Source organism: Syngnathus typhle, linkage group LG22 (assembly GCF_033458585.1).
Source record: "Syngnathus typhle isolate RoL2023-S1 ecotype Sweden linkage group LG22, RoL_Styp_1.0, whole genome shotgun sequence".
Classification (NCBI taxonomy): domain Eukaryota; kingdom Metazoa; phylum Chordata; class Actinopteri; order Syngnathiformes; family Syngnathidae; genus Syngnathus; species Syngnathus typhle.
In genome coordinates, this window is record NC_083759.1 from 6,341,415 (window position 1) to 6,355,671 (window position 14,257).

The window sequence follows — 14,257 nt, forward strand, 5'->3', positions numbered from 1 at the left end:
TTGCGTGACTCATCCTGATTCACTCACTGGGAAGGATGTGGGCAGGAGACAGGAGCTTGATTCAGCTAAGGTTCCTCATTACAGGCATCTAAAAGGTAAGAAAGAGAACTTTCATGATCTCCATTATCAACGGGCTTCAATTATAACAAGAATTCGGAGGGAAACCGCTAACATGCTAACTAAATGGAACCTTTGCTTTTAAACTCAAGATACGCTAATTTCTTGTACATTTTTCAGCCCAAAAACAGGTAATTGTGCGTTTTAAATCGAAAATACAGAGATTGTGAACACATGGCTCACTTTTCTTCCTCCCGCGGCTGATCAAAGCAGAGACAGACAACGACTTCCGGGTACGTCATTAATCTTCACCTGCAAGGAGGGGCGGGATCTCTACGAATCGAGCTCAGTTCTCGTTCTCACAAGCAACCTTCCGCCACTTCTCACGAGAACTCCGACGGGAGTGCCACAAATTCCCAAATCAAGGTAAGAAAACTTTCTAAAGTCTGTTTTAAAGAAGAATTTTAAGAGGAAACTGTTATTATAGTGTGCGGAACTCGTTGCTTGTCCTCTGTGAGTACGTTCAAAAGGAAGTTAATGATTAATTTACTTTTTTTTTGTCACAACAATTTGAACAATAACACTAAAATGCAATAAAAAATTATTTTCAGTCATAGTGGTTTTGATTATTCTTTTCCTTGAGTTGCCTGGAACTATTAAGCGGTCCATGTACTCTAAATCAAAGCTCAAAAATATCAAATTGACACTAATACAAGTCCACCACAGTATGAGGATTTTCAATAATAAAACCTATTATATTCCTTCTGTGCTTCAGAATTATTATATTAGACTATTGCAAGAGTGTGATGGAATTTTTAGCATTTTCCTGACTTCCAAGCAGCAGATTGGTGCCCATTGCTCCACATTCATGTCCCTGCTCGTCACACATTCCACAGCAGAACCCTCCCTGATCCACCTCCTCTTCTTGTCCCCCCTCTTTACCTGCCTCCCCCACCACCACCAAGCCTTTCATCATTATATTCATGATATTAATAAATATCAGGTCTAACTGACATGCGACTACAGTGATTGAAACGATCTATAATATTGCAAGAGTAATCTAAGTGTTTATTTGTGCATTAATAATTATCATGCCTTTGGTAGTGTAGCTGCGTAGTTGTTGTGTAGTAGTTGTTGTTCCACACACATTTTTTTTATGTTTTTGTTGTTTATATAGAGCTATGATCACGGCGGCCGAGTATGGCGAGACATCATGGGAGCTGCGGGTGCACGTGGACCAAAAAGAAGGCGACGAGTCCATGCGCTTCAAACTGCGTGTGAAAGGCGATCTGCACATCGGAGGCCTTATGCTGATGCTGGTGGAGAAGATCAGTAGGTGTCCGACATGGCTTATCGGTTGAACGCCATCTGCTCTTAAAATCTATAGTACTGTTTGCCAGGCTGCACCTTTGTTTGGCCTGCAATGCTCCACACTCAAGTGCCATTGTTTTTCAGCACAATGGCTCATGTTGCCCCAAGGCACAAAGTTCAGCAGTCGTCTAATCTGATCATACTCTGCCTCGTCAACAAAGAGTTAGATACTAACATTTCTCTGGATTGACTTTACAGGTTCTTTAAATATTACATGTGTGATGATGTTTTGATTTGCAGAGGCTCCCCAAGACTGGTCGGATCACGCCCTGTGGTGGGAGCAGAGAAAATGCTGGCTGCTCAGGACCCACTGGACCTTGGACAAGTACGGGATTCAGGTAGGACAAATGGGGGTGACATTGGAAGTACTGTAATGTTGAACTCTGCTTGCCTTTCGTTTCAAAGGATGCACACATGAAAGATGGGTCAATTTCTATTTTTTTTTTTGTTTTCAGGCTGATGCAGACCTGCGCTACACCCCGCAACACAAAAGTATGCTATTGCAGCTCCCTAACATGAAAACCATTCAAATGACCGTTGGCTTCTCCTGCGTGGTCTTCAAGGCGGTGGCAGAGATCTGTCAAATCCTCAGTGAGTGTGACCTCCCTATCCTTTTACCTAAAATTTGACTTGATTTGTTTGAATGAATTAATTATTTTTTAAATTTATTTTATTGATTTATTTCAGACATCAGGCGGCCTGAAGAACTGTCCCTGCTCCAGCCTCACGATGAGCCGTCCAAGAAAAAGAAGAAAAGAGGCAAAAACTCCCCGTTAGAGGACATCTGGGACATTGATTTAGTCAGCGGCGGGCCGGGAGGCTCAGGTACTGGTAACACGCACTGACCAAGCCCTACCGCCCTAATCGTAATAATGACATTCCACCCAAACAAGGTCCCATGTACAGCAAGACCATGACGGCCACCTACGACCCGGAGAACGGGATGCCAGTGTCGGCCACCAGCCTATGGTTCGGAGAGAACCCCCTCGCCGACTCCCAGCCCAACCTGCCGCCTGCCGAGCTGGCCAAGCTCTACCAGCCGCTATCCCTGGAGGACAAAGCAATCAGAAATGCCGGGTAGAAGACTTCATTGTGTTCCTGGTCCTTCCATTGGCACAATTCATTTTTACCAACTTGACATGTAATTGACAGATGGTTGGACTCTTCCCGCTCCCTCATGGAGCAGGACGTTCAAGAAAACGACAAGCTGCTGCTCCGCTTTAAGTACAACGTTTTCTTTGACCTCAATCCCAAAGTAGGTCAAATGAAATGCAGTAATATCGAGTTTGGGAGGAAAATAGTCCAGAGAGCCTCAAGTTTGTCTTGTCGCATTTCAGTATGACGCCGTGCGGATAACGCAGCTGTACGAGCAGGCTCGCTGGTCCATCCTGCTGGAGGAGATTGACTGTACCGAGGAGGAGATGCTCATGTTTGCGTCGCTGCAGGTGAATATGATGACATCATCGCACAAAAAGAGAATAATGGCAATGAGTTGAGTTTTCGACTTGTCTTTGCAGTATCACATCTGTAAGCTGACCATGTCCACTGAGCCAATCGACCACTCCAATGAGCAGGAAATTGATGAAGTGGAAGCCGCCCTCTCCAACCTGGAGGTGACGCTGGAATGTGGCGTCTCAGACAGAATTCTGGTAAATGGATTTCGTAACTGTCATTTTTCATCTTTTGGGGGTGGTGCAGTACAAAACAGCTGGGGGGGGGGGGGGGTACTGGTGGGCCTCCGTAAAACACAACGATTGCAGATCTCAACTCGGCCAGGATATAAGATAATTGACACTTATTTGTTCCGACCTTCAGGAAGACATTACAGACATTCCAGAACTGGCTGATCACCTCCGCCTTTTCAGGTAAAAACCCATCTGGATACACTTCTATTGTCTGTTCTCAGTGTCATAAAATTGGATTTATTCCTAATTGTACAAGTGCAAAGATAATCTTTCTGCATAAACTTTCTCTTAATTTAGACCAAAAAGGCTGACACTGCGGCCTTACAAAGAGTACTGGTTTGTATTCAAGGACACCACCATCTCCTACTACAAGAACAAGGAGGCCGCCATGGGGGAACCCATAGAGCAGTTTCACTTACGAGGTACTGTGTGTCTTTAAAGATTTGTGGCATTCAAATATGGCACACCGAACGTCACTGTATAATCCTCAGGCTGTGAGATCGTCCCCGACGTCAACGTCACGGAAAAGAAGTTTGGCATCAAGCTCCTTTTACCAGTGGCGGATGGGATGAACGAGGTGTACATCCGATGTGACAACGTAAGTTCCCATACCGCGTATGTCTACTCGACGTGGTATCGGCGTAATGGTCATATTAGTTGTGTTGGCGCAGGAGACGCAATACGCAAAGTGGAAGGCGGCGTGCATCCTGGCCTCCAAGGGCAAGACCATGGCGTACAGCTCGTATAAATCGGAGGTGCGCAGCATTCAGTCCTTCCTGCAGATGAAGAGCTTAGCGCCCCCTTCTGGCCAGACAGCCCCCGATCTAGATGCCATGGAAATGAACGCAGAGTGTTTTGTGTCGCCACGCTACGCCAAGAAGCACAAGACGAAGCAGGTTGTCAAATTTAGAAGACATTTAGCTTGGTTTGGCACCAATCACTGGTTACCAATGATTGTTCTTGTGTCAAGCTCACAGCACGTATCCTGGAGGCCCATCAGAACATAGCGCGCCTGTCCCTCATGGATGCCAAGATGCGGTTCATCCAAGCCTGGCAGTCTCTCCCGGAGTTTGGGATCAACTACTACATCGTCAGGTAGTGTGTAAGGCAAGAAAAAGTTATGTCATTCATGGGCTATCATTTAAGAAGTCCACTTTGTGATATCAGGTTCAGGGGCAGCAAGAAGGATGAGATCCTCGGCATCTCGTACAATCGCCTGATCCGTTTCGACATGTCCACCTGCCTGCCCGTCACCACCTGGAGGTTTGCCAACATGAAGCAGTGGAACGTCAACTGGGAGATAAGACAAGTGAGTATCCCCGATGGTCTTTCACAATAGTGCGCCATGGCACCATGGTTGGTCATCGCTGCTGTATTTTGTGTGATTGCAGGTGACCATCGAGTTCGACCAGAACGTGACCATAGCGTTCTGCTGCCTTAGCTGCGACTGCAAGGTGGTGCACGAGTTCATCGGTGGCTACATTTTCCTCTCGACGCGATCCAAGGACCAGAATGAGACCCTAGATGAAGAATTGTTCCACAAACTGACCGGAGGACAAGAATGAGAAGACAACACTGTCATTTAGTGGTGGGGCATGGAACAACACATAGGGCACAGTGCTACTTTTTATTGATAAAATAAAATACAGTAAATCCCCGCTAGGGATAAAGTCCTATTGTTTTACAATCAAAGAACTCGACAAAGCAACAACGTTATGATTTGTCCGGGCATTATTTATCTTTTTGTAAACATTTTCAGCTTTTTAATTTGCAGTCAAGCCAAGACCTAGTGTATGTGTAAATAATTGTGTTCTGAAATTGTTGTGTGACTTGACCTTTGTAAGAATAAATTCCTTTTTTATGTCATTATTAGTCCTGTGTGATTTCCTTGTCCTCAATTCTCCCTCCACTATGTTTATTTATCTATCTACATAAATTGAAACTGTGTAATGAAGTAGTTTGGGGGTGTTTGATGTTTAAATTTTTAACATATAACTAATATTCAGGTCAATTTTTTGTCGACAAAGATGGACCACACAGTAGAGAAATATACTAGTAGTTATTTACAAAAACAGAATCGATGATTCTGAAATCGATATCTGCCATCGCACGCAATTGGCTGACTTGAGGCAAGTCGGGCCAATCACTGCCGACAATGATGAAAACGCGGAAGTGAAATTCATTCCGCTCCCGACCGATCATCTTGAGACGGAAAGTGAAAGATAACACGTGGTTGTAGGAGTTTAACGCACCTCACATGAATAACTGTGACTTGTGATTATCCAACGGCCCTCTATATTGAACTATTTATCGTCTTATTTGATCCATAATGGCGAATGGTGGAGACGACGACTCCCAGTATAAAATCAACGAGGGCGACTACGTTATGCTAAAACGTGGGGAGATCTACAAAGCTGTGCAAATACAATCGAAAAGGTAAATATAACATTGTTTAGTGCTTGCCGTTTTGATCGGATGTCAAGATCACGTTTTGATTATTAGTTTTTAGCTTGTTGACTGTCAGTCTAACTTCACAAGTTGTGAAACATGATTTCTCCATTGTGTGACAACAGGAAGGTAATGTTTGAGAAGCAGTGGCTCTTCCTGGACAACGCTGTGGGACATCTGTACAGCACCACTTTTGAAATTGTACCCGGTGGACAGGTGCAGCCCGTGAAACCACAAGATGCACCGAGTGCTGCTTCTGGTTGGTATTCTGTTGTTTTTCAATGGGGGAAAGGACAAAAGTAGTGTCATAAACACCGATAACGTCGCTTCACTACTCCACTTTCACCGACAGACGCAAAGCAGGCGGGCACGGACAACCGGAACATCGTGGATGACGGCAAGTCGCAGAAGCTGACACGGGACGACATTGAGACACTCAAAGAGCAGGGCTTGAAGGGTCAGGTAATGATGGAAACTCAATGATGTGCACAATGACACTTCATATCCTCATTATTTTGAGCCTCATTGGTTTTGTATGGTGCAAATAAAGCACATAGACGGTAAGACTGGGTAATATTGCCTTAAAATTTAGATATCAAACTATTTCCCCCCCCACACAAATCTGACTGAAGATTTATCTTTGACCATTTTGGTAATTGCAGTAATTATTTGTATTGCAGGAAATCATCCAGCAGCTCATAGACAACAGCTCCACCTTCAGGGATAAGACGGAATATGCTCAGGACAAGTACATCAAGAAGAAAAAGAAGAAGTGAGGATGAATCATGACATTTTAAAAATAATAAAACACTGCGTGTATCTAAGCGGTATCTGATATTTTTGCAGGTACGAGAACAAGCTAAGCATTCTCAAACCGACCTGCCGCATCATGGCGCTCATGTACCATGGACGAGAGCCAGGAAAAATCTGGTATTTTTCTTTTTTGTCTCAGTCCAACAGAAACACACAGCAGTGTGAGTAATGTGTGTGTTTTGTGCGTGTGATGCAGTCACTTGCGATACGACACATTGGCGCAGATGCTGACCTTGGCCAACATCCACGCCGGCAGCAAAGTGTTGGTGTTTGAAACGTGTGCTGGCCTCGTGCTGGGGGCTGTCATGGAAAGAATGGGAGGTGAGTTTGTTTTTTATCCAGCACAGTGTTTCCCCGAGGCACAAACTTTACATTTCCTGGCACGCTACTACAAACTTAATAAGTCGCCATCCTGTTGTATAAAAGGCAACGGATGGATGGATGCACAAGTAAATTTAAGCTTTTAATTGTTATGCTTGTGAAATCATTTAATTATATTGATTTTTTTATTTCAACAGAATACATGACATTGTAATAAAATGTCGCCATCTGGTGGTATAGTGCAGTACGTGCCTTTATTTTTATTTTTAATTATCCTCTTCTGCTCATCGCATCCAGGCTACGGATCCGTGATCCAAATGTACCCGGGGGGTGGACCGGTCCGAGCGGGAGTGGAGAACTTTGGCTTCCCCTCTCACTTCCACGACACGCTGCATGACTTTCCCATCTGCCACGTCAATGCTTTGCTAGCAGGCACGCTGGACACAAGCTTCAAGGACCCCAGTGCTGGTAAAGTGCATGCGCCAGACATGTCATTCGGAACACCTGCACAATGTTAAATGTGATCCAATAAGAGAGCAGCATTCAAAAAAAAAAAAAACCTCACTTCTGTACGGCTTCTCAGAGGCATCTAATTCCAACGTGGCCATGGAAGAGGAGCCCAAGATGGAGCAGAGCAAGCCCCCGGAGGACCCAGCAAACATGGACACGAACGCTGGCGAAGAACAACGCACAGATGCCGAACGCGAAAGCGGCAGGGATGCAAAGGTACGGCACGTATTCTCTTAGGATCGACAGATTGATGCTCATCACGGTCTTTTAAATATTCTAGGCCCAACTCAAGAGGGTGAAACAGGAGGAGAGGCGTAAGAAGCTCGCGGCGGCAGTGGCGCAGTTAGAAGGCATGAATGCAGATGGGTTAGTATCACTTTTAAATGGTGATTAAAATGGATCCTCACAAGTGTGCATTTCAGCTCTATACGCCGTTATTGGTGAGGCACGGGCTCCTCATGATTGATGAAATGTCGCAAGGGTGTTGACTTATTGACTCTAATTCATTACAGCGGCCATATCAAACACAACTACACAGTGTCGGAGCTAAATCACAAGCTTCTCACATTAGGCTGCTGAATGACGACATTTCCAATTCCAATGTATCGGACGGCGTAATACATCGTTTGCGTGGCTTGTTTTGCAGATTGGTCATCGCCTCTCGCTTCCACCCGTGTCCCGTCCTGATGGGCCTGATCAGGTTCTTGTCGCCCTCCAGGCCGTTTGTGGTCTACTCGCAGTATAAGGAGGTGAATTGAGTGCGAGTTTTATGGCGATTTGGTCCATCGAGAGTCATTATTTAAGGCAGCTTTTATAACTTGCCAGGCTCCTGTGGGAGAAATGAGTTTCCAGCAGAAGGAAAATACAAAAGAAAATGCGTCTACATTGCGTTAGGAAATTAAATCGGAGTGTCGTAGCAATTCAACACTTTAAATACCTGGCATTAAAAACAGAGCAGAATGTGGAGCCCGAAGCTCAGAGATAAACATTTTTATGTTCAAATACTCATAAGCCAAGTATAATAATGGGCTAGTGATTCTTGCGTGTCAAAATGACTTTGTCTTCTCTGCAGCCGCTCATTGAGTGCTTCACTAAACTGAAGGAGCGAGGCGGTACGGTCAACCTCCGTCTTACTGACACCTGGCTGCGACATTATCAGGTGACCTAATGCCGCCGAGTGTTGCCTTCGAGTCCTCGTCGTAGCTTTAATGCGTTCTGACTTTTGTCCGTCCGCCATCCCCCCCCCCCTCAGGTGCTGCCCAATAGGACGCATCCCAAGCTGCTGATGAGCGGCGGTGGCGGTTACCTGCTCTCGGGCATCACCGTGGAGACAGAGCGGTCGGGTCGGAGTAACTCGGAGGAGCCGGTGCCAAAAAAACAGAAACTGACAGAAAGCTGAAAGGGCTTATTAGCCCTCCCTTCAACCCAAATTTTGTTTCAGGGCACATCAGCAACAGAGCTGGCGGGAATGTCCGTTTGGATGCATCACTATCCCATCTAGGCAGTTATGCAAGGAAAGGCCTCAAAACAGATGCAGACTAGTTTCCTTGACTGGCATTTTGGTCAGCAATTCTTTTTTTTATATACGTGTACCTTGAAAATTGTATTTTTTTTGTTGCGACCCAGTTAAATGACTGAACCTTGACAGAATTAAATCATTCTGACACAGAATAACTTTGTTTCAATTGATCCCAGCAAAGAAACTAGCATATAGTTTAGGCTTAAAAAATATACACACACAGAATATACTATATATATTTTTTTCCCTAAAGCTCCATCCCTTCAAAAATGTTTTAGAAGAGTTTATTTTCACTTTAAAGACAACTGTAAAATTGTGTTTTTGTCTAATAATATCACAATAATCTACTATAATTAATGTTTGTGCTGTAACGTGCACAGGAAGCATTACAAAGGTTCCCAGAATAACTCGTTTATTGAACACAAGCACTTGAAAAGACAATGACATCAGTGAATATTATTTCTACATCTAAACACCAAAAACATTCCCATGCACACGTTCACAATGTCACATCAAAATAGCACAAATACAACAAGAGGCTTTTTTTTTTTAAGCAACGGTTGACATTTTCGGGGGTGCACTTCAACTCGGCAGACGAAACAAACATTAAAAGCTCATTTTTTCTCATGCAGCTTGGCGGAAATTTTCTTCATCTCCTCGTCCATTGCTGCCAAGTTTTCCAGTGCTTTCTCCTGCTAAATAAAAACACAGTAGAGTCATCGATCTTTACATTTATTTTTTTGTGGGTCTGCTCATTATGGACACACCTACCAAATTTAATGTCGCAAAGTGAAATGTCAAATTGCAACTAATTTAGACCTAAGAATAGAAATAGAAAAGTCAAGCATACTATGTTAGGAATATGTTTGTACGAGCCATTTCCTCTGGTTTTTAATGTTTGTTTAGATCCGGCACCTGCCGCTCGCCTTTTAAATAGAGTCGTGATGACATCGAAGGCCCCGGGAGGTCGTTACGGTGCGTCAATCTTGGCGCAGAAGATGCTACGGCTCGTCTGTCAGCAGTTGTGGAAAAAATAAAATTCAAGCTGTGCCAAAGTTCTGCTGTGGAACATTAGTGTTGTCATTCGTTCTGGGCCAAGTTGTTGACGTGCGCTCAAACGGCAAGCGTCCAACATGTCTGCGTGGAATGGACATTTCCATAATGAGCTACCCTTGCCTCCCCCCCTCGGGGACTTTGTGGACGAGCGACTGGATTTGCTTTCGCGGGTCAGCAAGCACGAGATGGAACACAGTTTCCCCACACACCACTGATGTCAGCAAGAGTAATCGTAGCTCGACGAACCTCGCGCGGCGTGAGCGCCCTCGCTTGCACGGCTCCCTCTGATGCCTCCTGTTTGACGAGCTGGTCGAGTTTGAGACCAAGCTGCTTGGCCGCCTCGTCCATCTGCGCACGTTCAAAAGTCAGAACCGAGTCCCGACGCTCTATATTGGATCTGAATTGTACTGGTCTACCTTGTTTGGAGCTTCATGGTCTTCTGGATTTCTTTTGAACCAGGCGGGATGGTAGTAGCCTCTGTAGATCCACGGGTTTCGTTTGTCAGGCAAGTACCTTCAAAAAGAACCAGGTCACACCCGAGAACTCGCTCTTGTGATGCTGTAGAAGATTTAAATACCTCAGAGCTTCACTTTTGTCCTCAGGATTGTCAGAATCGTCCCTCAGGTCTTCGTCGTCAGACAGCTCCTCCCCTCCATGCTTGTGGTATTTGTTGTTGTGGTCATCTTCGTCATGTCTCTTGTCAAAGCTCCAGTACTCCTGACTGCGTTCTCCATCTGATTTCTCTCTCTTTTCCTCGGAGAGTTCTTCATCAAGCTTAGGCTTGTTCTGGTAGTATCTCCAAGGCTTCCAGGCCTTCTTCTCTTTGCCAAAGTCCCAGGATTCCTGGCTACGGTCCTCATATGGATCCTCTGACAGTTCTTCATCACGCTTGTGTCTCCTCTGGTGATATCTGCCAGGTCTCCAGTCCCTCTTGTATCGGTCAGTATCAAAATCCCAGTATTCCTGGCTGCGTTCCTCATCTGGATCCTCTGAGAGTTCTTCGTCCCGCCTGTGTCTCCTTTGGTGGTATCTCCCAGGTCTCCAGTCCCTCTTGTATCGGTCAGTATCAAAATCCCAGTATTCCTGGCTACGTTCCTCATCTGGATCCTCTGACAGTTCCTCATCACGTTTGTGTCTCCTTTGGTGATATCTCCCAGGTCTCCAATCCCTCTTGTATCGGTCAGTATCAAAATCCCAGGATTCTTGACTGCGGTCCTCATCCGGATCCTCTGAGAATTCTTCGTCCCTCTTGTGTCTCCTCTGATGGTATCTCCCGGCCCTCCATTCCCTCTTGTCCCGCTCGTCGCCAAGCCCCCACAACTCTTGGCTGCGTTCATCATCTGCTTCCTCTCTAGGTTCCTCTGACAGTTCCTCATCACGTTTGTGTCTTCTTTGGTGATATCTCCCAGGCCTCCATTCCCTCTTGTCCCTCTCGTCGTCGAGCCCCCACGACTCTTGGCTGCGTTCATCATCTGCTTCCTCTCTAGGTTCCTCTGACAGTTCTTCATCCCTCTTGTGTCTCCTCGAATATCCCCTAGGCCTCGATTTTCTCTTGTCCCTTTCACCGTCGAGCCCCCAGGATTCCTGACTGCGTTCCTCATCTGGTTCCTCTCTGGGTTCCTCTGACAGTTCTTCATCCCTCTTATGTCTTCTTCCGTATCCCCTAGGCCTCGATTTCCTCTTGTCCCTTTCACCGTCGAGCCCCCAGGATTCCTGACTGCGTTCCTCATCTGGTTCCTCTCTGGGTTCCTCTGACAGTTCTTCATCCCTCTTATGTCTTCTTCCGTATCCCCTAGGCCTCGATTTCCTCTTGTCCCTTTCACCGTCGAGCCCCCAGGATTCCTGACTGCGTTCCTCATCTGGTTCCTCTCTGGGTTCCTCTGACAGTTCTTCATCCCTCTTATGTCTTCTTCCGTATCCCCTAGGCCTCGATTTCCTCTTGTCCCTTTCACCGTCGAGCCCCCAGGATTCCTGACTGCGTTCCTCATCTGGTTCCTCTCTGGGTTCCTCTGACAGTTCTTCATCCCTCTTATGTCTTCTTCCGTATCCCCTAGGCCTCGATTTCCTCTTGTCCCTTTCACCGTCGAGCCCCCAGGATTCCTGACTGCGTTCCTCATCTGGTTCCTCTCTGGGTTCCTCTGACAGTTCTTCATCCCTCTTATGTCTTCTTCCGTATCCCCTAGGCCTCGATTTCCTCTTGTCCCTTTCACCGTCAAGCCCCCAGGATTCCTGACTGCGTTCCTCATCTGGTTCCTCTCTGGGTTCCTCTGACAGTTCTTCATCCTTCTTATGTCTTCTTCCGTATCCCCTAGGCCTCGATTTCCTCTTGTCCCTTTCACCGTCGAGCCCCCAGGATTCCTGACTGCGTTCCTCATCTGGTTCCTCTCTGGGTTCCTCTGACAGTTCTTCATCCCTCTTATGTCTTCTTCCGTATCCCCTAGGCCTCCATTTCCTCTTGTCCCTTTCATTGTCAAGCCCCCACGACTCCTGACTGCGTTCGTAGTCCTCCTCCTCATCTTCTCCCAAAGGCTCCTTGTCGCGTTTGGGCTTCTGGTGGAACCCTCCTGGCCTCCAGCTGCTTCTCTTCTCCCGTTCCTCCTCTACCTCGCCATCATCTTCCTGGTGCCTTTTCTCCAAACTCCAGGATTCCTGATTGTGTCCGCCCTCTGGGGTCACCTGAATGGGCTCCACAGACCTCAGAAATTCTTGGATGTCTTCTGCATCCTTGACCTCGGGCTCCTCTACGTGATCTTTATCCTGCTCTTCATTGCTCTTCTTATCCGGCGGCGCACGTTTAATTCCTTCAACGGGACAGAATGGGTCAATATGGCAGCCATTTTGCTTCTGACCTACCTGGAATGTTGCACAAACCTGCTCGGAGAATCTCTTTGCACTCTTGATCCAGTTGGGAGTCCGGTTGGGAGAGCGCTTTGGATAGAACCTCCACCAAACATCTTGTCACCTAATTAATATTCAAGGTATGTTTTGATTTCTAATCACCAAACCGATAATCATAAAATTACCTTCTCCTGCATTATTCATCACTGATATATTTCCTATACATTGCTAACAAATATAGCCAATTGAATACAGTGAGAGTTCCATAATAATAATTATGTGTATGGCATGGTTACGATCACGTGACCCCCCCCCCCCCCCCCCTCCATGCTTTCATTGGCGATTGCACGCATGTCTCGAAAATAGTCTAAAAACTTACCACATCTTCTCTTTGGCCATCCTTGCCCACTGGAAGTGCTCGATTCCCTAAACAGAAGACAAACATACCGGTCTTTTATTTAAAAATAAAAAAAAAAACGCAAGAAAAGAAGAAGAAAAAAAAAAGAGAAAAAAACTCGAGTCGGAGTAAAAAGTGGTAAAGTCGCTGTCCGTGGTGCTGAACTCACCTATAAGGAAAGCGAACCCAAGCAGCAGGAAAAGAGGAGTCGGTGTCATTTTGTTGAAGTGCGTTGTCCCTCCCGATGCAGCGGGAGAGATGCTCTTGCAAGAAAGGGAGCAGTACCTCCAAATATAAAGGCGCTCCGAGTGGAGGATGGAGGAGGAAGGAGAGAGAGAGAGAGAGAGGAGAGAGAGAGAGAGAGAGAGAGAGGGAGAGAGAGAGAGAGAGAGAGAGAGAGAGAGAGAGAGAGAGAGAGAGAGAGAGAGAGAGAGAGAGAGAGAGAGAGAGAGAGAGAGAGAGAGAGAGAGAGAGAGAGAGAGAGAGAGAGAGAGAGAGCGGGAAGGAGCGTGGGAGGGGACGCTCGTGTCATGACTCATTAGACCTGCAGGGAGAATAGACAACAACTTGTTTTTTTTTCCTCCTCTCCCGTGGATGAAATTACCCATCACACAGGTGATGGTTTAAACATTATTGAGAGGAACATGGTGGTTGTCCGCAGGAGGGGGCTTAATGCAGCGAGGAGCCCAAAGGCAATCACACACCCTGCAAATTTCATTGTCACAACCCCCATTTTTAGTTCTGTTCCGATAAGAAACCGGAATTGTTGCATGCGTTGTTAACCATGCGGTACTACATTTATTTTAAAGTGTTTTTATGCATCTTTAAGGACACCTTTACTTTCGAACTCAGTGGCAAAACAATACATAAGGGTTGAATTAAATATTTAGAGTTCACATTTACATAAAGTAAGAACAATTATTCAAACTAATATATAAATATGTTTGAATTTTAAAAATGAATCTATTATTTATCCAGCGTGTGGGCAGAGCGCCTCGTTGTTGGGGCTTTGAGCAGCTCAAACATGAACATGACAAACACAAGTTGAGTCCATTTTGATTGACAGCAGAATAGCCAGAGTGCATTATATTTATTTTGACCTTACTGTCGCCAAAATACAAACCTTGTGACCTCCCAAGATTCCCCCTTAAACACATTTTATACAAAATGACCTTTTACGTATAGATCGCACTCGGATTCAATCTTGACCCCCCACCCCCCGGGTGAGCCGACGTCCATGTT

At 45.8% G+C, this 14,257-nt stretch overlaps 3 protein-coding genes across 3 annotated transcripts; 2 read left to right on the forward strand and 1 right to left on the reverse strand.

Moving 5' to 3' along the window:
* The first annotated feature begins 326 nt into the window (after positions 1-326).
* fermt1 (FERM domain containing kindlin 1) lies at positions 327-4,985 on the forward strand. Its single transcript, XM_061270779.1, has 16 exons — positions 327-483; positions 1,235-1,389; positions 1,669-1,766; positions 1,884-2,019; positions 2,116-2,253; positions 2,322-2,505; positions 2,581-2,683; positions 2,766-2,873; positions 2,946-3,077; positions 3,244-3,293; positions 3,411-3,535; positions 3,605-3,711; positions 3,785-4,009; positions 4,084-4,208; positions 4,281-4,422; positions 4,505-4,985. The coding sequence occupies exons 2-16, from the start codon at positions 1,239-1,241 to the stop codon at positions 4,676-4,678; spliced, it is 1,998 nt and encodes a 665-aa protein (XP_061126763.1). The 5' UTR covers positions 327-483; positions 1,235-1,238; the 3' UTR covers positions 4,679-4,985.
* Positions 4,986-5,277: 292 nt separating this feature from the next.
* Positions 5,278-8,879, forward strand: trmt6 (tRNA methyltransferase 6 non-catalytic subunit). Its single transcript, XM_061270371.1, has 12 exons — positions 5,278-5,549; positions 5,687-5,820; positions 5,914-6,023; positions 6,242-6,333; positions 6,408-6,491; positions 6,571-6,695; positions 6,993-7,163; positions 7,279-7,421; positions 7,486-7,571; positions 7,852-7,954; positions 8,278-8,364; positions 8,458-8,879. Exons 1-12 carry the CDS (start codon positions 5,443-5,445, stop codon positions 8,602-8,604), a joined length of 1,389 nt encoding a protein of 462 aa, XP_061126355.1. The 5' UTR covers positions 5,278-5,442; the 3' UTR covers positions 8,605-8,879.
* Positions 8,880-9,129: 250 nt separating this feature from the next.
* On the reverse strand, positions 9,130-13,262 carry chgb (chromogranin B). Its single transcript, XM_061270351.1, has 7 exons — positions 13,185-13,262; positions 12,998-13,044; positions 12,652-12,742; positions 10,358-12,581; positions 10,197-10,293; positions 10,027-10,128; positions 9,130-9,416 (listed from the first exon to the last, which is right to left on the reverse strand). The coding sequence occupies exons 1-7, from the start codon at positions 13,231-13,233 to the stop codon at positions 9,339-9,341; spliced, it is 2,688 nt and encodes an 895-aa protein (XP_061126335.1). The 5' UTR covers positions 13,234-13,262; the 3' UTR covers positions 9,130-9,338.
* Positions 13,263-14,257: the final 995 nt, after the last annotated feature.